Source organism: Enoplosus armatus, chromosome 11, assembly GCF_043641665.1.
Source record: "Enoplosus armatus isolate fEnoArm2 chromosome 11, fEnoArm2.hap1, whole genome shotgun sequence".
NCBI lineage: Eukaryota > Metazoa > Chordata > Actinopteri > Centrarchiformes > Enoplosidae > Enoplosus > Enoplosus armatus.
Window position 1 is genome coordinate 17109918 of NC_092190.1, and position 25241 is coordinate 17135158.

General features: G+C 39.9%; 1 protein-coding gene and 1 long non-coding RNA gene across 3 annotated transcripts in view; both read left to right on the forward strand.

The window, feature by feature from the left end:
* The window catches only part of epha6 (eph receptor A6), a 147693-nt gene that overhangs the window by 102317 nt on the left and 20135 nt on the right, over nucleotides 1-25241 (forward strand). For both annotated transcript variants that reach the window (XM_070914114.1, XM_070914115.1), the window contains 3 exons: nucleotides 18669-18793; nucleotides 20150-20312; nucleotides 23549-23657. In XM_070914114.1, coding sequence (XP_070770215.1) covers nucleotides 18669-18793; nucleotides 20150-20312; nucleotides 23549-23657 — 397 coding nt within the window. The remainder of the gene's footprint in view (nucleotides 1-18668; nucleotides 18794-20149; nucleotides 20313-23548; nucleotides 23658-25241) is intronic.
* LOC139292387 (uncharacterized) lies at nucleotides 5801-7156 on the forward strand. The gene is made up of 3 exons (XR_011597619.1): nucleotides 5801-5871; nucleotides 6356-6531; nucleotides 6703-7156. It is a non-coding gene; the product is annotated as an uncharacterized lncRNA (long non-coding RNA).

The following is a 25241-nucleotide window of genomic DNA, read 5'->3' on the forward strand; positions in this document are numbered from 1 at the left end:
CACCCCCCTGTACTGTATATTTCAACCAGTCTTTAAAGAAATACTTTTCAACTCTGAAATGAAACGTGTCCAAACCAGCTGTCTTGGTATGTCTGTAGGGTTTTATCCACCAATAGCCAAGGGACAGAAGAATGTGTTGAGGGGGTTGATGGACAGAAAAAAAACACGACATTTGAGAGAAGAGAGATGGAAGGAGCAGAAAGACAGGCTGAGGATGACGGTCCCCTGTGTGATTAGAGCCCAGAGAGAAATGACAGAATGGAGACAGAGGAGATGGGTGGGTTAAAGAACAAATGCTAGTTTTCTATCTACTTTTTAAGGCATTCATGTTACATTTTTCATGCCAGTAATATGGTACCATCATGTGAAATATATACAAACAAAAATGAGTTTTTCCTTGACAGTTTTGCTCTTAAGTCCTTTATATTCTTGATTATTAAGGGAAAATACTTTGTAAAAGGAAAGGACCTTGGCTACATCTCTTATATTGTAAAGAGGAAATTTGGCCAAGACCAGCTTATTAAACTCACTTACCAATTCATCACCCATTCAACTTCACTCATTGACCCATTAACTGACACATGGTTGATGACCACAGTTTAACAGAAGTAACACTTGTCTATATGAGTGCGCGCATGCTTGTCTGTTAAATCTGGCATAGTGAGACAACGAGAATCAGGAAGCCCAGAGAGGGTACAGACTTAATACAAAATAAAATGATGTCTATTATTTAGCAAAAGTACTGTATCAGCCTAGGAAATTAGACTAACCCGTGCAGAGAGCTGGAATGAGTAAGCAGAACAAAGTGCCTCATTTCCTGAACACACACAAACACACTCAAACATTTTTTCTTTCTTGCATCCTATTATTGTTATGACTGTATATTTGCCACTGCAACAAGCCAATTTCCCCAAGAATATATTCCAGAATAGATGTCAGGTAGAGAGATACAGACAAAAATAGGGGGAGGAAAAGAGAGGGAGAGAGAGAGAGAGAGACAGTGATTTAGATTCAGTGGTGCGTAGCGGCTACCAGCCCATGTTGTCATTGACAGGAAGTGAAGGGTACATGCCTTCCTCAAACCAGCTTATCCTGCTGACCTCAGGGGGGACAGTGTGTGTGCATGAATGTGTGTATGTATGTATGTATGTATGTATGTATGTGTAACAGAGAGAGAGAGACAGAGAGGCCCTGGCCTCACAGTCTCCCTCTCCCTCCAGGTCTGGAATGAATGATGCTCCCAGTGGCTTGGTTTCAGTGGCTTGGTGTGTGTGTGTGTGTGTCCAAGAGGTTCCAAACTAAACAAACTTCTCACATCTGTATCTGTATGTGTGTGTTTATGTATACAGGAAGGAAATATACACTGGGGCTTGACCAAAGTTTTTCTTTTTTTAGGCCACAGTCAATACATAAATACATAAAATAGAGTCATAAAGATACAAGTAGAAAGCTGCTCTGTAGGAAGGATGCATTTGTTTAGTTTTCTTGCATGGTTTGCTCAATAAGGCGTTTTAACACTGATACTGTTAGTCACAGTGTTCAATTTCATCTATTGTATACTACATGAGACATTCCTCACAAACATTTCTAATGATTATAATTATAATAATTAAAAGGAGCCAAATCATGCTTGAGTAAAAGCTGGGAGATTTTTTTTAATCCAGCCAGGGTAAACAACAAGTGTAATCTGAATCAGTTGTACAATAAAATGTAATAAAAACCAACTGAAACATCCTATCAGACGTAGCTGGACCTGACTGGACCAGATTAGATATTTAATTAAAGGACAAAATTAGAATGATATATCAGCATAACCCCAGTGTGTATAAAGAGAAATTCTTCATCTCTGTGGTTTTGGGAGCACTTGTGTGCTTGTGTCTCAATACAATGAGAAGAAAGCTTGTGAGCTAGAACTCATAGTCTGGACACACATGATGTATAAATAAAGAGTAGGTTCTTCTATTGCTTTTGATAATTTGAAAATACTTCCTACTCCTACTCAAGCAGTAGGAAAAAAGATATAGGGCACAGGGTGTAGGTCTAGGTTGAAGAACTCGGTGTAGGACACACAGTGAAAAGAAACCGCAGCAGAGAGGTTGAGGTGCTTAGAATGCAGGTCACAGGATACAGGATGGTAATTGGGTTTCCCACACCACAGTGTTACCTCCTGGAGATTATTGGCATTAATAATCAATTCCTGTGAGCTGAAATTGAAGAGAGGTGGAGCGGCCTTAGGTGAGAATAAACACACGCTGGGACTGGTAGAGAGGATGTATGTTTATAAAGACCTGTACAGTCAGTGGTGGAGGACAGTCGATATAGAGAACAGGAACAAACCTGTATGCATAGGTCAGTTGTTTTTTGCTGTAACCACTTTGATATTTATAGAAAAGCACAGGAATGCACAGCAGCTCACATGGGAAGTGCATGCACCTGAAACACTACAGCTAGCATACAGTAGCTCATGTAAACCAAGCCAATGACACAGTCAAACAACAATGAAAAAAATTGTACTCGTATTCAAAACGCGTTTCAAAATTTGTTGGATTAAACAGGAAATCTTCAAAGCAAACTAAGACTCAAAAAACTTTTAATTCTTTGCTGGCTCTTTGCCAGGCCTGAGACCTCCATTATGGACCAAAATGTTGCAATAGCCAATTATTGTGGGATTAACAGGAACAGTGTACGTTCTACTTTTGCTATGAATGCTTCCAAACAGCACCTGAGCAATTCATTTTGATAGACACTCACATTACTGGTAGGAGTCTCATTTATCGTTACATACAACGTATACAACTAGGACAAGGACACAGTAAATAGGACATACAGTAGGTTACAGGCTGATGCAACAATGCAGAAAGTACGAGCTCAAGCGATGCAGGATGTAAAAAGGATTTAAAATGCAAGATGCAGAACACAGGATATTAGATGTAACGCACAGCCAAGTCCCAGTAATAATTGTCCTAGACACAATAAACATGAAAAGGTATAGGGGACCTGTTGTGAGAATAGGGAAATAAAGTACCCAGCCCACACAAACACAGATTTGGATTTGGCCTTTTCTGGTGCCACTCGTGTGTGTGTGTTTATATATGAGTTATTGTATTTTTCATGAACAGCACCTGTGTGTATTGACTAATTAAATTTTTCTCTTTTCATATGGTTATCCATGCTAGAAGGCAAATCAAACTCTCCAGTGTTACTTGTGAGTACTTGGGGATTTAGCTGAGATATTGTGCCTTGAAGATTACCTTTTCTTCTCTGGATGTTTAAATGTGAGCGTTACAGCTCAGCTTATTGATCTGGGAGTTTGGGTTGAAGTGTGTGTGTAGCCTTACTGCAATTCACTCATATTTAAGTCTCCTTCCGCACCCTAGTGAGGTGTTGTAGGGCTAGGACGTCTTGCATCATATTTGAAAATACATGGATGCACATGTTGTTATTGTACATGTACACACATACATACAGCTGCGCTATAAGCATGCAGACAGCCACACACACGAGATGAAACAGTTTGTTTCAGATACAGAACTTAAGCTGAGTGATACTCTCCTTTCCTCTTTGTTGTTCAATCATTGCTATCCCACCACACATACATGCACACACATTCATAGAGAACTTTTGTACAGAGAATGAAAGCAATGATGTGAAGTCGAGAAATGTGATATAGATGCAGAGAGAAAGGAAGGAAGTCTTGTGTGTACGTGGGTGCATGAGTGTGTGCATCAGTATGACAGCTTTCAGAGCAGCCCTTCTTGGCCAGCTGATTCTCTCCCATCTGAGATCCTGAGTGAGGATTATAAAACCAATCAGCAGACGGTGATTGCTGCAGCCAGCCTGTGATTGGATCACAACCCAGCCGCTGCCATCAGCTCTACAAAGAGAAAGAAAGGGGAAAAAGAGAGGAACGAGACGCAGGGAAAGAAAGAGATGAGAAAAGAGATAAATAAAGAGAGTCGTCAGAGGGACGCTAGTGGTGAGTGGAGGAGAAACAGAGACGACCAGACAGCATGAGAACATAACATCAAGATCGTCAGTATTTCCCATCAGCCTTTGCTCTTCACATCATATTTACTACCACCAGCACACACAACAGATTTACTCTGTGTGTTGCTCCTCTCTTCAGCTAAAAGAATGATCTACGATACCCAGGTAATGCATGGTTCAGCTCTACATCCTAAATGAATTGCGCAGGGTTTCCACAGCATACAGTATATCCTTGTTAACCTAGAATATTAAATGAAAAGACTCACCAAAAGGAAAATAAAGTGACACATTACAGACCCAAGTCTGACAGGTGTTTTGAGTCACTTTATGGTTTAAGTGATGAAGGGATGTCTTTATATTGATGTATTTTTCCTTGTTTAAGACTTAAGATTCTAATGCAGGGATGGTATCAGTCAGTTTGGTTCCTGCCTCAGAGCAACAGGGTATAAGCTCTGGTCCTTTTCTATGTGAAGTTCACATGTTCTCCCTGTGTTTGTGTGGCGGCTCTCCTCAGGGTGCTCAGTTTGCCACAGTCCAAAAACAATGTAGAACAGGTGGTCTGATGACTGCAAATTACCCCCAGGTGGGAATGTGACCACATTGGTCTGTCTGTGTTTGTTTTGTTCTTTGTCAGTCCCGTGATAGACTGGAGACCAGTCCAGGCTATTTCCCTGCCTTTCATCTAATGCACGCTGGGATACGCTCCAGCACAGTGGTGGTAAATAAGCAGAGCTATAGTTCTGACCCCCCACAGCCTTCTAGGAAAGTGGTGAGAACAAAAGCTACTGTGGAAACTACATGAATATGTTGATATAGAAAATATCTCTTTCATCTACCCAAACAGTATTACACTCTTCAGCCATTACATCAGGGGATTTCATGCTCCTTTACTGAAGGGAGCAATAGCAAAATAATTAAATGATTTGGCTCGACCTGCGTGGTGATACAGGTAACTGGAGAAAACGCAAACAATAAGAGAAAGCTGTTTTGAGTTTGTGTCACTCTAACATTCCTGTTTTTGCTTTTATTTAACCGGCATGACCTCGCTGGTTTATGATCACATTAAAAGCTCTCCAATGGCAAAGCACCGCCTTTTATTGTGAAGTAGCAACAGGAAGTATTGATGTAGTCTCTGAGATTAACAGCCAACTGTTACCTTCTTGTTCAGTACAGATTTGGGATTTCCTGGCATTTTTTTTCAGTTTCAAGTTCTCCACCATCACTTTATCAAGTCCAAAGTTGTACTGTGCTATTCAGCAGTTGGCAAGGAGGAATGTGGCTGTACTTACACTGTCAAACGGGTGTGGAGACACATGTGCACTGTAGATAAGTAGCATGGTTTGACCAATATGGAAGTTTGAGGGCCTACCATATGGGCGATTCCGCCAAAAGAGTGACATTTCCGTCCCCAGCATATTATTGTATATTAAATGTATAAACACAAGTAATAATATAATACAAATTATATACAAAACACCGTACACATGAATCATTGTAGAAATTACAGATATATATTTTTTAAATATTTTTTAAATATTTTAAAAAGGCATCCAAAACACTGATACATAGCATTTCTTGCCTGTCCCCACAGCCAAACGCTACACTTTACCACAATGCATCATGAACAAAATCCTTCCAAAATCTATTTTTTTTTGCATTTAAGTGTGACTCCATATTCTATCTACACTTGTAAAACAAAAGTTTTACAAAAACGTCATTATATTTTGGTTAAAATTCACATTTTAGTGCTGTCCCCAGGTTTTCACTCATTGCTGTTACCCAAACACATTCCCCCCAATGAAAATTTTGGAATATTCCACCAGTGACATTTTCTGCTGGAAGTGACATCATTTGGGTCTTCTGCAAGTCATGGGGAGACCAAAAGTAAGTTATCTCATTTACTTTTCCTTAAATTTAATGATATATTAGCTGTGTCAGAGACGGTCAATCTAAAAACTCAGTCCTGTTACCTCAATTATCTCTAAGACGATATTTGTTGATATCAAAAGTAAAATATTCAGTTAAATCTTAAGAATGTGCTCCATGTGCTCAAGCTACTAGCATAGATGCTAAGTGGCTAGATTTCACACAATTGCTAATTTTATGCTAAAAACTCATTGCTGTTACCCTCATTGCTGTTACTCAAATAAAGAGTAACAGCACTGAGTTGGCGGTAACAGCAATGAGTAGGCTAGTGCCCTCTGATGCCCTTTTATATTAATCAAAAGAATACAATAAATGAATGAATGTAAATAATATAATGAATGAATGAATATTAATTAGTTTACATGATTGCATACATTTTAAATGAAATAGGCTCACTAAAGTTGCTGTCATCTGAGATCAGTTTTGTGAATCATAATTACAGGGACCATTGAGTAAAAGTAGGGGTTTAACAGGTTTTTCTGGCCAGCCCGAGATGATATTCTGTGGTACCTGTTCGATGATATTGTGTCCGTCATCAAACCCCCTAAACCAGTCACATCACGTCATGTGGAAATTGACAAAGAAATCTGGGGAAAGCTACAGAAAGTCTTAGAAGAGGTCAGTTACTTGTTTTTTTTAAATCTCATGATTGGTGTAAAACTGGGGATAATGAATATATTTTGTAGAAGGTGTAGAATATTTTCAAATTTATTGGAAATGATGGCCAATGCATAGATCCAAGAACGTAACATCTTAACTTTTTGTCTGTGTCCATTTTATCTTATTCAGATGTAAAGAACCAATACTGTGGATCCGTGACATGCTAAAGGGAGAGAAGCAAGACAAACCGACAAACCACTACAGTACATCACTCTTTCTCGTCTTTCACTGTGTCATACACAAAGGCACAAAGCCAGTACGTTTACACACACACACACACAGAATTCAGATCTCTCATTCAAACCTGATGTCTCACATAGTTTGCAGTTAGTGGGCCTTTCCTTTTTTACTCCTACTATACTACCTCTAACAGTTTTTTGAAATGTTGATGTATTTTAATAATTTTGTATATGTTCTGTCTTTTAATCTTACCAATACTAGCAACAATGTATTTTAATATGATGTTCTTCATGTAGCTCAGTAGTGCAATGGGTTTGACACAATAAACAGATCACACACACTCACATAACGCACTCACATACTCATTCCTGTTACCGATTTTCATTCCTGTTACCAAATGTTTTTTTCTGATTATTCAATTGTTTCTTCAAAAATAAAGAAAATAAACTGTATTTTTACATTCATATTGGTTCCAACAGTTGTCTGATTGCTTAATGAAATACATGCTCAATCTTTGGATTAAATTTGGTTTTTTTATGTCCTATAAAGGAAAAGGTTTGATTTGCATTCTTAGAGAAATACAACTCTGGTCAAAATATAGTAATTTTTTTGTCATAAATATTAGTATTTTCATCATGTAACCAACCATTTCTTCTACATTAACTCTTTTTCAAATGGAAAACAATGTATGTGGTTGATATTCTTTTAAACATGGTTTTAAAATGGCATTTGAGTTTTGGTAACAGCAGAGAAAAAAATGCAACGATAATAAACTTTCGAAAGTTGCAATAAATTAAATAAAGTAGCCTGAGATTGACCAGTACTCATTTTGAATGAGTAAATGTGTATATTACTAAATTCTATATTGAAATGGAATGAAAAATTAAGTTTAATTTTGAAGAGTTACAACGAGCAAATTGCACTCTTTTGGCGGAATGACCCATATACTGATAATTGGTACTTTACAAGAAAATATTCAGTTGTCTCAGAATTGAATTGTATGGTGGGTTCACATAGACAAGTGGTGTAGCGAAGATCAGACTTTAATAAATATTTAATCAAACAAACTTCATGATAGAGGTGGCCAGCTCAATATATTGTTCCTACAAGAGTGTGCAAGAGGGCTCAGGTAGGTTTATAATGGTATGCACTGTACATAACAGCATGAGTGTGTGTGTGTGTGTTTGTGTAGACATAATGAATGTGTGCATCTGCGATACGATGTTAGCAGGTGTTTGCTCACTGTTTTTGTTGGCAGGTTTGTTTAGCTGGCTTCCCATGGGGCTCGATGTGACCTGGGGCATCTGTTGCCCCCTGCCCATTTTCTGCCCTTCAGCGCCCTCTTTTATCTGTGCCCCTGACCTGCTACTACCACACACACACACACACACACACACACACACACATACATAAACTCAGACTAGTTCAGTTTGGAGAAAAACAACAGATGTGGAGTCAAACAAGGAGAATACAAGGGATGATTGTCATGTTTTAGGTGCACCATAAATACTAAATGTCTGAACTGTGACATATCTGCATTTTGCATTTAGGTAGAAAGGAGGTGGAGGGAGATGGTCATATAATTCAGGCTGTTATTGATTCGAGTTGTATTTGGGTATACTTTTGTGGGGGATGAGAAATAGAGAGGTGATAAGAGCTAGCAGAAGTGAGAATGAGGTGAGAAGGGGCATATTAGCACAGCTGTGCCCAGTAGGGAGATCTGTACCAATGTTGGCCTTGTGTCTCTTTATTTGTATTCAGGTTACAGCATACAAATACCCACCTGCTTAATATGGGTAACAGCAGATAGTGTGGGCAAAGGACAAAGTCATACAGTTAACACAAACTTTAGGGACACAAATAAAGGATTAGTGTGAATTAGTTGAGAGATCAGTATAAACTCCCAAGTAATTGATAAGCTTTAGTGCAATGTAAAATAGCCCCAAAGCTTTTTTTAAAATATATTTTGTCATAGCATTGCAGGCCCTGACAAGAATAATGCATTTGTTTGAGGAGTTTGCTATACAGGATGAATGCCATTTATTAGGATTAACCATCCTCAGTGATCTATTGTGTTATCCATTCCTGAATAAGCTGGTCTTCATGTGTTGAAGGACCAGGGTTGCCATCCAATTGTTCCGATGGCCCATTATTCCAAAACCCAGATAATCTGAAAAATGTCACATCGCTCTGAAGGCACACACTCTCCCTGCAGTTGTCAGTTTGGTGACCATGGTGGTTTTCTGGCTTTACACTAAATGACATTTCAAGCGATTTACTTTTGCAGACAGATTTCCACATTTCTGGAATAAAATCATGAGATCATGTTACCTCTGTTGGTGTGCGCCCTCGTCACCCACGTCGTTAGATGTAGCCTGATCAAAAACTCAGTCGGGACTTTCTTAATCGCCTACAGTCTTTTTGTTGTCATGGCTGTTCTGACAAAATCAAACATGTTTAATAGGCGTTCACCATGGACAGGGCTGGCAGAGTGTGTATTTTCGGAGCAACAGGAGTTCTGCATTAACATGTTCACAGTGACAATGCTAACATGCTTTAGCAGATATAATATTTACCATGGTCACCATCTTAGTTTAGCATGTTAGCAAGTTAATATTTGCTAATTAGGACTAAACAAAAAGTACAGTTGAGGTTGATGGAAACGTCATTAGTTTTGAAAATATTTAGTCATAAACCAAATTATTTAATAAATATGAATTTTGACCTGGTGATGGCGCTATATGAAAACTGACGGGGTCACCAAAGTTTTTACAATGAATCTTTGAAGGCACATGAACGGCAATACACCCAATAGTTGAGATATTTCTGTCTGGACCAAAGTGGTGAACCAACCAACCGACAATGCAGTCCCTAGGGCCACGTTGCTATCAATTATCAGTTTTTGTTGACAGAGAATTGTTACGCCATGATGATAGCCAAAACACAACTCCTTGCATGCATGTTATCAAACCAACAAACAATTGTATATGTGATCAAACTTGATACATTTGTAGAAAATAACCTCAGTGCTGCTCAGTACAGATATCAATTCAGAAATAATGTTGACCTCTATTTAAACTATCACAGAGTTCCTCGGGGAATAGCCATCAAATCATATGCTACGATCTCATTCACTACAAATCTGCTTGGTAAGTCATTCAGCATGGCTGGATGCTGGATTTTTCTTGAAGTTTTAAAGGCCGTCATGTACAGTGTTGTGTGTGGCCATATATATCTTCTGCCAGCTCCTCTGAGCCCTCCAGACATACAGTAAGTCACCCATTCACCAGTCAGCGTTAAGAATAGCTATTCCCCAGGATCGCTATTCAGCAGTGTTCAGAGCAGGTGGGGAGTTTGAAGGAAAAGAGATTAGCTATTTCTACTCCACAAAATGATTTATGCCCAGACTTTTATCAGGAAGCCCCCCCCCCCCGCAAAGATCATTTCCCCTGACTTCACCTCACAACGGGAACTATTTTAAGCATTGGCTCATTAATACAGAGTGATTGGATTCATTGTTCTGCAATCCTGATGGATGTTCCCTGAAGTTTTCTCTCTCTCAACTCCCATCTCAGTCCCCTCTTCAATCTTCGGGTTGAATTTCCTCCCAAGAATGCAGTCCCATTGTCTTCTGAAAGTTAGATAAATCAGTTGCCAATGCCTTTAGTCACTTCAGTTCATTTAAATGAAATTGTATTAGCCTCACTCCATAAAACCATTCATAATGACAGCGGTTCTCTCTTAAATCTCCGTAGACCTTTATACATTTTAACAACCACTGAAGACACACTCAGCTTAAGGTTTTACAGTTAATACTCAATTTCCACTGTGTATTCAAATATATTCAGAGTGAGACATCAAATACATTGACAAGCTGCCTCTTTTTGTGAAACACGTCATGTACGTGACTACATGTCACCACTCATGCGTTTGTTCATACGTTGTCAGACAGTTTTTTATTAGCTGTTTAGTGCACCGTCCTCACTCCTCAAATATGCCTCCTTGAGCAATAGTTTGTTAGTATTGATTTGTCTGACCATTTTCTGTTCCTTAAGTATGAGTTTGTCTCACTTTTGCAGTAGTTGACCAATGTACAGTGCCACAGTAACAAAAGAAAAAGATTAACAGGATGTAGAACATTTCTGCAAAATGGCATTTTCCTTGTTCCATAGAAAACATGAAAGTGTGACCTTTTACACCTTTGTAGAAGTTGTGAGTGATTGGCCCCAAACGAGGACTGTGTTATTCTTCAACACGTTCACTGTCACCTTGTGCATCATGAGTGCTTTTAAAGTCCTTGCTGTCTTCTGTGTTCAAGCAATCCTTTATGACCCATTCACACAGCATTCTATCAATTGTGTGGGCTATTTTAACTCTGGGATGGTTGACTTTGACAGCAGGGTTGTGTATAGATGGCTCTGCTTGAAATGAGCTCTATAGGAAAGAGCGTATTGCCACTCTGCCTGCTGTGTGTTCTGCTGCAGTAAGTGTGCTCTGGGTGCTATAGGAGGGTCGACTGCTATTTATACTGTACCTCCACTGCAGTGGCTCTCCACTCCTCTCCCTCTGCACAGGAGATGAGGAGACAAGAGGATATTTTGAAGCTACTGAAAGTTTTTATTCTATTCTGATATATAGTGCTAACTATATTTATGCGTAACAGGTCAAAGTATATTTATTTTTGCCACAATTCCTGTTGTGTAGGAACAGCATTTGCATTATGTAAAACAAAATTTGTCATAATGTCACAATCACCAAAACCATCACTGTCACCTAATCTTATGTTGTGGGATCAACATTTTTTCCATTACATTAATGTAATACAGTTGCATTTTACAAACAAAGCAAACAGACTTCATCCACAATTTTTCCATTGATGGTAGCGAAGAACAACAATAGCCAAGTTTACTGATGGACATGCAATGGATCAGACGCACAGTGCAGACGCACGTTTCACTTGAGGCCTGTTTCACTTGAGAACTTTCAAACAGATCATCAGGATCAAGATTGAATTTTTATTGTTTTCTCTTGTTCAAACGGTAGTTTGAATTTCAAATAAAAAGTGACTGTGGTTATCCATTGCACAATAAATGTGTAATCAAACAAATTCTCATATTAGATGAGAAAGACACAAGGCCAAAATTTCATATTGCAAATTTAATATAGGTCTAAAGAAAAATGAAAGAGCAAATGCATGTGTGTTTTATCTGACTACACTGAACTGGTAGTAGAGAATGACACCTCTTCTTTTAGGTTTTTAGCCTAATGCATGTGAGAACATTATGCACTTCAACATCTGTGTCTGCCAATATCTGTGTCACTTTCCAATACTGAATGCTTGGCTTCAAACATAACGAAGCTTTTAAGTAGCAGCATGAGAAGCGGACAGGGTGTTAAGGACAGGGACCGGCAGGGAAATCAGCTGTCAGCAGCCAGAGACTTCCGTTCTTCTCATTAATTACTTTTGGGGAAAGAGAGGTGGAGGCCAAATGAGTATTGATTGTGGTGGGCCAGTATAGGGCCGGTTTCACTGGCCTTTCCCCACACGTCATTGCGTCTCCACATCCCCATTAAGTGGGAACAAGAGGGATCAGTGGCAAGCTGGGACCCTATTAAAGACGGGACCTCAGAGTGTCAGACAGGCTAGCTAGCACACAAACCTCCTCTACGAGACAGTAGACAACACTTCTTCTTTTCGCTTTGTAGCTGTCTGTCTGTCTTTTAACAAGAAGACAAAGGTTTAAATGTTACAGGCTGTTTGCAAGTCAAAGACCATCCAAAGTCAGACTTTGTCTCACTAGGTTCCTTTGATTTGCGTCTCCTTTCTTTTTCCTTTTTTGTTACTTTCCCTACCTCCATTTCCTCAGTCTCCACTCTCCTACACCAACTCAAAGCCACAGAAAGAGAGTGGAAATAGCTCAGAACTCACAGAAAGGTCTCTTTCCTTTTCTCTTTTTACTCCGCCTCCCCGATGCCTGCTTTTGTTGTGTGACTGATGATTTTAATTACCTGTTAACTCCCTGTACTCAGCAGATACACATGATAAATGGTCCGGGTGACTGTTGAAGCCACCATCTGGATGGGGCAAAGGAGTCTAAGGAGCTTTTCTCCACTGTCATACTAAAGACAGCCACCACAGCAGGGGGGGATTGCAGGTGTACCGAGGGAGAACAAGAAACTGTCCCAGTTTAGATCCGGTTGACAGCTATTTAGTGTCATAGGGGTCACATCCATTTTTCCTTTCTGAGACTGCAGACAGCAACAATATGCCTCTAGAAAAAGCCCATATCACCACAGTAGGGAGAGAGATTGCTGTAGATGATTGGCCAGCAAATTGCAGCACTTTATATGGAGATTATAGTGAAGGAGGCGAAGGAAGGAATGTGATGCCACCCGAAGTACACAGTGGAATGGATTCAGAGGCAGGTGCACAGGTGCTATGCAATGACCAGTATCGTCTTTGAAGATCAAATCCGAAGGTCCCAAAAGTTCTCAAATCTGAGTTACTCCAAAAGGGGAAGCTTCGCAGAAATCTCTCGGTGGACTGGACAAAAACCCTGTACGGGAAATGGAGAGTCGCCACTATGAAAGCTACTAATAACAAAGGCTGTGTCCAAAATTCACTCCCTATTTGCTACCTAGTGCACTATATTTACTTTCTGAAATTTTATTTGAGTGTGAAATGTTTGCTACACTTTTTTTACACAAAATTCCACTATGAAATGTTTTGCTGCTGGATGTGAAAATTATGTGAGTTATGCAACACTACACCTGCCAGTCATGACGTGAAATGATGATGATCTTACTAACTAACTAATGAGTGTTTAACCTCATAGCAATGGCAAGACTCCAGGCTGTTGTTTACCAAGAAAGCAGGTAACTTCCTGTAAAACTGCAAATTGTAATTTTTACATCACGTTACAATTAGTAAGTTTTAGAGGCAGGTGGATTTTTTAACTTTGGATAGAGCTAGGCTAGCTGTGTCCCTCTGCTTCTTTATGTCTTTACTAAGCTAAGCTAAGCTAATGATTTCCTCATACTTAATGCACAGACATGAGACTGGTATCAGTCTTCTCATCTAACTCTCAGCAACAGAGCTGAAGTGTCAAACTGTTCCTTAAACACATATCTTGACAACAAACATATTGCAGAGGGATATGACTCTCAGATGATGACACAGGGGTCAGTGCTAATGAGGCAGCAATTTCAATTATATTGTGCTTGATTGAGTTTGATTGAGACAGATCAGTCACTTATTTAAGCTGGATATCAACTCTCTCTATAATTAGAAACAACAGTTTATTTGACCGTTGACCGGGCTCTGTGGTGTGGTCTGTGTGTTTGTGCTCGGAGTTCACGTCAGAGAGCCGATGACCCACAGTGCAATGGGAATGACCTCCAGCATTAATGAAGGGTAATGATGATAGTCCCCAAAGCAGACCCTGTGTCACTTCAGTTTTGTCTCGCGGTTTGTAAAAGCAGCACACACAAAACCACAGTTGCACACACACACACACACACACACACACACACATTACAGATCCTACAAATGTGACATTGCTCCAGATGATTACCTGAGGTCCCAGCGGTAACGTTGGAGACAACTTCAATTCATTCATTCGTTCCCTTAGTTCCTAAAGCAACGAGCGCTTCTGAAGCACGTCTTGACGATGGCAGTGCTTGGGATGGAGTCAAATGGTATTGAATTGAACTCATTTGAATTAAATCAAATCGAATTCAGGTGAATTGAATATTTGTATGTTTGAACAGCATGTGTTTGCTCCAGTCAATCTTTTCGTTCTATTCACCAATGACGATGCATGCTGAAAGGCCAATTTGGGTCGGCCGCAAGACAAACACAACCAGACACCTAGAAAAGAGACACACATATCAATATGACTGTTGTAAACAAGAGCACCTACATTGTGTATGTGTGTTTCTCCCTGGCTCTATCTCTCTATCAGCAGTGAATCAGTGGAGTGTTAGGACATCGTTTAAGCTCTCGCACAGCATCAATACTGGCTCTATTGATTTTTTCAAACACTTAATGGAAGCCTTTAGGGCAGGAAAGCTAATTAAAATCATATGCAGGTCAAGCTCATTTAAAGACTCCCCATTAGTTTATGTTGAGCTTAACCACGCTTGACTGGAAAATCCATCCATCGGGCATTGTAATTGACTGGTGTTTCTAATGGCTTTCCAATGCTCCTGAATCTCAGAGAAAGAGAGTGAGTTCCTCTGGCGTCATTTCATGCTGCAGCTCTTAATAACCCACATACAGAATCATTAAAGACGGTTGCCTTGTGTCCTGTGTCCTCAAAGTATCTTGCCAAACGCCTGGAGACAGTGTTGTGTTTCAGAGGCACATGATGTCTTTTGCTTCAATGTCATCAATCATCAGTCTTCAATGATTGTTTAGACAAATATGTCTACAATTGGACTTTAGAAGAAAGTATAGTAATCCCTCATGTACATCAGTTTCTACTGTAGCATATAATCTAAAAATGTATTTTCACGGTCAGTTCAGGTTTAAGGCTTCTTGTCCTCAAACTCTAATTATATAAACGTCTATTACATTACATCTAGACGACACTGACGAACTCATCAATTTTCAAAAGACCAGCACTAATACTATATTCAGTGTACAATGTATTCAGTGCTATAACTCTAGTCCAAAAACCCATTACATACTCCTCTTATCCATTGTGTAAAATAACCCAGAATGCATCTAGATCACATAAGATAACATCCACTATGTGAGCTTCTTTTCAGTCTCTCTTAGTAGAAACACAGACTCTAGTTGAAAAAAATATACCATATATATATATATATATATATATATATATATATATATATATATGTATATGTATATATATATATTTCGGTTTGTGAAAAATGGCTCAATTAGACTAACTGTTGCTTTTGTATGATTGCTGTGGGAAGGAATTTGTGGGAAGGAGTGTTGTGTCATGATGACTTCTGTCTTTGACGTGCAAGCAGAGCTGCCATATTTCCACTGGCTATTATTTTCTGCCAGCCAGACAGTGGTCCTGCTTCTCCAACAAACATATTGTTTTTACATGTGTCAGCTCTTGACTGTTTGTGTGTGTGTGTGCATCTCGTGCGCATGTGCTTCCTGCAAACTGTGCTCCCTTGTTTGCTTGCACAAGTCCTTATGTGTGTGTGTTTTGCAGTGCCTTGCGGTGGGAGGCTGATTTGAATCTGTGTGTCAGAGGGAGATTGTATTTAGGCTGTGTTTATTGTTCCCTATCAGGGGCCAACATGCTAACAGCAGATGCCAGCCATCTTGCTGTGTCTTAGTTTGATGCCTCCACTGCATGACTCTAGCCGCAAACCACACCACCCTGCCGCCAGTGTTGTACCCAGCTGGCATAAGCAGCACAAGAAACACTGCGACGTCGCAGCTTCAACAGAGTGGTTCATTAGACAGAGTTAGATCAGATAAAATCCCCCCGAGATGAATTTTCTCTGCCACTGAGGACAGACGGAGCAGAGGATACGAGCATGCTCTGAGTAAAATGGCCATATCAGAGGTTATATGTAATAATAACACCTAATAAGATTTCAGCAGCTTTGGCTTATTATGTTGCTGGAACAAAAAGAGTTTATTTTCTACTTCAGCTGCTCCATACTCTTTTTAAGATAAAAACATGCACACTAACCCACACACACGCTCTCACATACAGTAAACCCCAACATATACATGTATGCATACACACACCCTGCCCTTTGAGTTTGCAGATTATGCTAATATTATTAGCCATTTTCACTCACGCGTGATATTATGTTGTTCTGTTTTTGCTAACATTTCAGACAACCTACCAAATTTTAAATGGCTATTAAGTTGGCGGTTATTAAGGAGAAGCCAAGCATTAAAATGCATTTAATGTAAAAGTGACTCTAAACTAGATGCTGCACAGTACAGCTAACCCCTCCAGCCCTATTTCATCGGTCACCAAGTTTTGATCCAGTTAAAATTATTGGCTGAGTTGTTGGCCGCTTGATTAACTGCATGTTTTAGTCATTTGTAATCAGTCATCATCAGTTGGGTACGTGAATAATGGCAAACATGTTTGTGTATTTCCACAGAATTTGAGCCTTTCTCCTCTTCTTTAGCTAAACACCATTTTAAAGTCATACTTAAACCTCCACGTCTCCCATTTTCTTCCAACCAAGTTTGAACTCTTCTCCTTTTTAAGTTCCTGCTCCCTAACATACTGATATTTAATTTCTTCCCACTCTGAGCGAGGAGGGAGATTTGGAGATGTGCTGGAAAGGAAGGAGGACAGAGAGTTGCATGAGCATATGAAGAGATAAAGCCAACAACAGATGGAGAGCAAATGGACAAAAAGAGGCAGGTTGGTGAGAAAAGAGAAAAGAGAGGGACAAGGCTAGCAGAGGTGTTCACTTTCAGCTCCTTCTATCAGATTAGCAGCAGTGGGTCTCTGGCTAACAAGCTCAAATCCCTACAGCCCACACCTCTCATATCAGCTAGCCCCCCAACTCCTAACCCCAAGACTCTCCTCCACAGCCCCCAAACCCTAAACCCCCATCCCTGGTCCCTCATGCTTCCCCTGAACCCAAAGCTTCCCCAAATACCCGGCCTCAGACAAAGGGAGAACTGCAAACAGCTTCCCCAGGCACGCTACTGTAGAATAAATGGAAAAAAAAAATTGTGTCAGTGTCATCACTTCACTTTGAATGCACATGAGAAAAGCAGGCCTACATTTTATATCCACATAATGAGTCAGCTCTGTAACATTAGATGATATAATATATTATAATGACTCTCAGGGCAGTTACATCTGCTGACCTCTCTTGGGAGCTCAGTGCAATTATTTACCCAGCAGAAATTCATAGAGCAAAGCTAATGCAATTCAGTCAAAGGAAAGAAGATGTAGCTTCCTCAACTTTTCAATTAAAATAAGATGATCTTATGGGAGAAGGGAATAGCTGTGTGAATGTCTTTTTTCCCACTGACTTGAAAGGATTAAAGCCTATTTTGTAATATGATACAAAGAGTGTGAGCATGCATGTTATAATTATTGCTGACAAGGTAACCAGGTGATATACTATTTGTTTCGTGTGTGTATGTGTGTGTTACGTACACACACGTTGTCGGCCATTTGGATTTACTGTTGTGCTATGTCTCATTGTGTACTGGCTGCACCACAGAAAAACTCCTCACTCTGTATTCAGTTCACATTCTTATCAAACTGACTGCTAGCTGGGGTCAACTGGCTCTCCTGAGATCAACAAGGCTAACAGTCTACAGCCACGCTAGCAGCTCTGTGAGGCTGCACTTAGGCTAAATGGTAGTTAAATGGTAGCATCAGCGTGCAACATGCTTACGATTATAATGTTAGCATGCTGATATTTAGCAGGTAGTACTGAACACTTAGCATGTTAGCATGCTTGTTAATTGGCACAAACTACACCTGAGGTTAAAGGGAATGTCATTAGTTTTACTGGTATTTGGTCTTTAATCAAAGTATTTGACAATAAAGGAATGATTCATGATTGAAAGCTTTATGGTCTGAACTGCAATTTAAGATGAAGTTCAACTAAATATATCTTCAGTCAACAAAATATATGGCTGATTGAATTCAAGTAAATTTAACTAAGCAATGTAAGCCTCCTTGAAACTGAAGAGCAAATAAAGCACACACTTAGAAAATACCATTTCATCAAGCTGCAGAGAGGCGCTCAGTCTCTCCACCCAAAAAGAGTCTTTGGTATTTTTGTAGTTTTTTCTTCCTTAAAGTCTCGGTGGGAAAGCAGGTCGAAGGGCAGAATGACTGGAGGAGAATTGTGCATTTATGTTAAATCAGTTTGCTCAGTGCAGTGCTATTTGTCATTTAAGCTCATGTCAGTGTATTTTGTGTTCAAACCAGGTCCGTCTCTGGTCGGGTCTCTGAAGAAGGACTGGGCCTCTCCAAACAGCATTGCTCTCTCCTGGCAGCAACCTGAACACACAACGCTGCCCATCCTCGACTACGAGATCAAATATTATGAGAAGGTACAGTTACTTCAGCTTGTGTCCAGGTCCAGACTAAAATTGTAGGGAAGTAGCAAGGTGTAGACCCATATTTTGGCTGACTAAATTATGATCCTTGTTCAGGTCAAAGAAAATTGTAGCAATGAATTTAGCCAGAATTTGGAGATTTCAAGAAAAAAATGAGGATCATGCAAGTGTGTAAAATCATTTTTTCATTATTTGTATGAAAATCAACAGATATTATTTCTAGGTCTTTATGGTCAAACAAGTCAATCTGGCCTCAGACCAAAAAATCGTCATGGCCCCTACTAATTTAACATTCTGACACAGCAATGTAGTGCACTGATTAAACAGTCAAATACAACACTGCTGACCTGGGATTATATCCTGCTAAGACGTGTTATCCATGATGTTGTCCAAATAAAAGGAAGTGGTGCGTGAAAAATTAAGCCTTTGCTTTTCAACACAGCATCAGAAGAGATTGTTCATGCATCCAAATAAGCATAAGTGCTTGAATGCATCCTGGAGGTCTTCAATTTAAAGTCGCACTGTTCTGAATTATTGTTGGATAGATATACTCAGTAGCAGATATATGGTTTCAATGATCATCATCAATTAAAATTGGCATCTTTAGGTAAATTGTACATATTTATTATTGATCCACGTATAGATTGTCAATGCTGTGTTTAAAGCTATGTTTTCATGAAACTGGATGCAAGTGCAAACACTAGATTTGGGGTGAGAGCCCACGTGGGTGTGACCAGCAAAGTTTTTTGTAATTTTAAGATGTAAGTGCAGTCCTAGTGCAGCACAGCAGTATCTGGAATTGTTAGCAATATTACAGTACTACTCATACAGTATGAGCAGCTGGAGTTGGGCTGAGCTTCAATTATAGCCAACCACATCAGCTCCTCTCATCTTATCAGCCAAAAGAATGGTCCAAGCCATTCTTCCTAGGAGAAAAAGGGGTCCCAAGGCACAAATGCAGTCTATAGTGCCCATTACATGATTATAAAGCACTACAAATATGCTTCCAAGGGCAGATAATAACCCATTTTAAAGCTGAATAGACAATTCATTTTGCTCTCTCTGCATAATTATGTGCACATTATTTTAAAAGACACTACAGTAACTGTTTTTTCCAAAAGAAAACTTCAAGTTTGGTTTTGAGTTCTCCCTTAGAGTAGAATGAGGATAGAAGGCAGTCCTTGTCACTAGTTGTGCAATCAGCAGCCACCATAGTGAAAGAGACATTTACTATTTGTACTGCACGTTTCATGTATGTAAATGTGGCCGTCAATGACTGGATCATTTTTGGTTGAAAACCCTCTCTGAACGGTTTGGATTATTTTGATCATTTTCCACTCTGTCCCACAGGAGCACGAGCAGTTGAGCTACTCGTCGACGCGCACCAAGGCTCCCAGTGTGATCATCTCAGGTTTAAAACCAGCGACCTGGTACGTCTTCAGTGTGCGCACCCGCACGCCAGCTGGCTACAGTTCCTACTCCCCTAAATATGAATATGAAACTACAGGAGACTGTGAGTACCTGAGACCATCCACAGCACTTGTTTCTGGAGAGGGATACATCTGTCTTTGTGTGTATTTGTACTCCTGCTGATGACAGTCTTTTCACAGCAAAAGCAGCAAGCAGCAAGGGGCCTTATCCATGCAAACAATTAAAAAAAATGAAATTAGGTCTGGGGTTAAGATCATGATTGGCATTAGGTTTATGTTGGGGGAAGTATGCAGAAATCATGTAAAGTGATGGCAGCAAACAAAACATCTCACTATTAGTGTCAGGTTGGGATGAGGCTGGTGAAAAGGGTCAGCCATCCATTATTAGTCCACTGCGTATAAACAGAGCTCTAGCAGTCTCAAAATCCATCACAAAATTTATGGGCTGTATCAAGGCCAGTTAAGACCTTTTCTTTTGCATGAAAATAATAATTTGTCATTTAGGCGCAGGGAGTGAGGTGTAATATCACATCAGCATTTCAGCTTTAACCTTAGAGGGAATCAATGTAGTCAAATGTCCCAAACACAATTAAAATGTATATTTTATATATGTTTTGTGTTTTTTTGCTCAACTTCAAGACAGTGCAGTCACAGATAGAAGACGCTAGCTGCAAGCAGCAGTTCAGGGTCAGATGAAGTTCACGTAGCCTGGAGCAGCACTCAGGGCAGCCTGCACCAAGGCCACAACAGCAGATAATAAATCTGGATATGAGCCCACCAACAGGAGCATCCATAGTACGATTCCAACTCGCAACTTTTTGATGAGATCCTGAAAGATTTACCCCGGAAGGAAAGAAACATATACAGTCAAAATCACAAACACCATAGCATTACACTGTGGTGTCTCAATACTTGAAGAGTAAGAATGAACTCCTATGATTCCCCATTAAGCTTAGATATACAGGACACACAACATGATGTGCAGTATATTACTGCTGCTCATTTTCCAACCCATACTATAATCCTTTTTGATATCTGAATGTGTTCTTTTCCTCCAGACAGCCTTTGGTTTCACTTTACTTTGCCACAGTATGAGATCAGCTTGTAGCCTCTGTATATTATGTCAAAGTTAATTTGGGACCATGGAGAAGCTATACTATGAACTAGCCTGGTAATACAGTTTAGATTGATTTTCTATGCGCAAATATGCACAATATGGTGCTAAAGTAGTGAGAAGCTTTAACATCCAAGAGTTATTATTAGATATTTGACTGCTGAACAGTCACTTTTTGTAAGAAACTAACAAATTCACATTATTCTTTTCACAATTCCCATGTTTGCTTCCAGATTCTAAGAATATAGTTTAGGATTGCAGCGTTGCTCTAAGTCACTATGACTGGAAAGAGTTATAATAATAATGTGAAATATTTGTATATGGCTATGGGTTAAAACATCAAGAAATATCAGCATAGCCCCCTTTATATTAAAAATATATGCCTGCTTGTGATTAGTTGACCCAAAAAAATGTTTCACAGTAAAGGAAAATATATTCCATGATTTCAGTTTGTGTAAATCGTATATATAAGTCACATATTTCAGTCCAGAGTTATTTTACTGCACAATGTGAGGGTAAGCAGGGTGACAATTTCCAGTATATAAAACAACGCAACATTTTAGTAGTGACTGGAGATTAGAAACCGCTGATTTCATTGCTATATGATGCACCAAGGCTTTTTGTTCGCCACCTGTGACTCCCACTGTGATAACATTGCAGCCAGAACATTCGGCCTCCCTACAGTATGAATTTCATATAGGTTGCGTTCACAAACCCTAAACCTCTTAAAGGTCAGAATATCAGTTGCAATGGCAATCAAAACATTCATCAACAAGGGATGTACAATACAATACAGCCTTGATGTTCTGTGAATTTGTAATCAATATTTTGTGTGTGTGAGTAGTAGCTTTATTGCAAGTCTACTCATAAAATACAAAGGTCCAGCTGCCCTTTTATGTTGGGTCAGGTATTGTTGAGGGATGATTTGGCTTCACAGTGGCCGTCTACCTTCCAAAGCTGCAGAGCTTTGCTTTATCTGTGGATCAGACGGTGCTTGGCCAAGCCTTTGTATTGCTTGGCCTTTTATTTGAAAGAGAGAGCCGATTTGGCCCCTGTCGCTCTCTCCCTCCCTGTCAGTCTGTCTGTCTTCCTGTCAGTCACTGTCTCACGCACTCTTTTTTTTACCATCCGTTTGTGTATTTGTCTGTCACTTCCGCCTCTTCCTTTCCTCTTGTTTGTCTTTATCTCTCATCTGTCATCCAGTTTTCCTCATCCCTCACGTTGCATCCTTCATCCTGTCCTCTGCCACCCTTCTCTCTCTCTCTCTCTCTCTCTCCACACACACACACACACACACACCTCATTACAGCAGCATCAGTCCAACACATCTGCTTAGTTTGTGATGTGAAGAGTGCGTGAAGCTGACGGTCGGGAGAACTGTCCTGTGCGATCTGGCCACCGTCACTTTCACTCTCCCTCCCTCTGAGTGGTCTGTAATTACTTTTATCCAGCCAAACACACACACACACACACACACACACACACACACATTCTTGATCCTGCTCACACGTACATGTTCTTGACTTAACACCCACACACTGTATAAACCCACATGAGCCTCACTCATCGGGCTAGCGACCACGCACCCTGATCTCCAATTCATATTCATTAAGCGTGAAATATTATAGAAATAAGTTTGGTAATAGCAATCATCTTTCAATTATCTTGGATTCGTTAGCCTTGTGACAAGACACAGAAAAGGGAAAATCATGAATATCAAATGGGACCAATTTAACCAAATGATCATGGACTAAATCACAATTTCATGAATGAATAATATTAATTAAACAGCAGCAGGCGTATGAATCATTCCAGTACGAAAGCTGACTGAGGGTTTTTTGCATTACAAAGAGCTGATCAAACATCGCTCCGTAATATCTGCCTATCAAGAAAGCGTACATGGTCTATGTTTGGTGCATTGATGGAGAGGAATATTTGAGATGACGTTAAATGAAAATTTGCTCTTTCTTCTGACTTTATCCGGCCTCCCATCTAATTTCCCTGTTTTTTCTCGTCACTGTTTTTATCATCCTTACCTGCTCTTCACATTCAACTTCTCATACTTTTCCTCTTCCATATCTGTTCTCCCTTTCCCACCGTCCTCTGGTTCTGCTTCTTCTTCTTCTTCTTCTTCTTCTTCTTCTTCTCTGCCCAACCTGACATTGTTTCCCTTCTTCCTAACCATCCTCCATTCTCCTCCTTCAGCATCAGACATTGCCTCCGACCAAGGCCAGGTGTTGGTCATCGTCACAGCAGCGGTTGGTGGCTTTACCCTCCTCGTCATCCTCACCCTCTTCCTCCTGATCACTGGAAGGTAAGAGCACTTCACTACCCTTCATTTAAATTTATGCAAAGAGAGTGTCATTCAGTGTGTTGCTACTTTAGTTTACTGTGTTGTTTGCAGTGGTGGAAGGTAACTAAGCGCATTTATTCAAGTACTGTACTTAAGTACAGTTTTGAGGTACTTGTACTTTACTTGAGTATTTCCATTTTACTTCTAGTCCGACATTTCAAAGGGAAATATTGTACTTTTTCCTTCCTGTTTTGTTGCACCTGACACCTTAGTCAGATTTTGCCTTTATCATTCTTATTATGGAGTTTTGCCGGCCTGAGGTAATATTCAGGAAAGCCCCGTTCCCCGTTTCCTTTCAGAAGAGGTCAAACCAGCCACTTGCAGGATTGAAGTAAATCACATAAAGTTCAACTTGGGAGAACTATGACACATAAATTTGAACAATAGCAAACCATCTTAACAGTGCTGACTTTAGAGGGAGAGTCCAAAACTATCCAACTTATTAGCTGTGTTGCAGTACACCGTTTTATTTAAGTGCTCCACAAAAAAAAGGGAATGGTTTGCAGACAGTTATGAGACAGGAGCAGGAAAAATGTATCCTGAATAATCTGTCTGAATTTGATGCAGCTGAGCTAACGAGCTTGCCTACTGACAGTTAGCAAGCTCAGGTAGTTGTTATCATGAGTTTGACTGATAAGTGCCGGTTGGTCCCGTTAGCCGTTAGCTCACCAGACGTCACCAACTTGCCCTGTGAATAGTCCCTATGTCACCAAGCTTCTACTGCTGCCTATTTCACGAGCATGTCCGATGTGACCCGGCCTTGATACCTCCCCCTGCTCCTGATGATGGTTCTGATTTTTTGCAATTGTTACACCATTAGTATTTCTATACAGCATCACTACAGAAGTTCTTTATGAACTTAGACAGACACGTGAGTTTTTTAATGCACCTACTGAGCTCTCATCACCGAATAAGAAAGACACAATCACCGGTGCTGATTGTGTATTGTGCATTTTCATAAATTTGGGCCCCCCTGGTCTTTCTGGAACCAGGATCTCTTGCCCATTAGAGGAAGCGCAGCTTAAAACACTTGCATATTCGTTTTAATCATTGAACTGTGCCAGCTTCCAGAGGATTTCCCTGAGTGAGAAGTGAACTTCACAGATAGGAAATCAGTTTGTTTGTTTTTATCAGACTAGGTGCACTATATGTCACAGTAAGTCCTTTTTTGTAGGCGTGGTTTGAATGTCAAAGGAATTTTAAAGGCAATAAATGAAAAATAAGCTGAAAGCAGTAGAGTCATAGCAGGGATTTACAGTATTTTTCTTATTTCTATGATGTGATTCTTAGTGTGAGTGGGAGGGCCTGTGTTCCTAGTTTATTAACTCACACACACACACACAAGCCCTTTACAATGTTTTGCGTTCTAGCACAAGAAGGACCTTTTTTACCTGAATCCAACTAAAAGCAGTCGCAGCAGTAGTTGGAGTGTTTTTTAACTTCATCACGGTCTATCATAACTGCGATCCCTCTGCCCTGTGTAGGATGGACTTTCACTCCAAATGCACTTGAGCTGCCTGAGAAAGATGAGAGCTTTCAGTCACA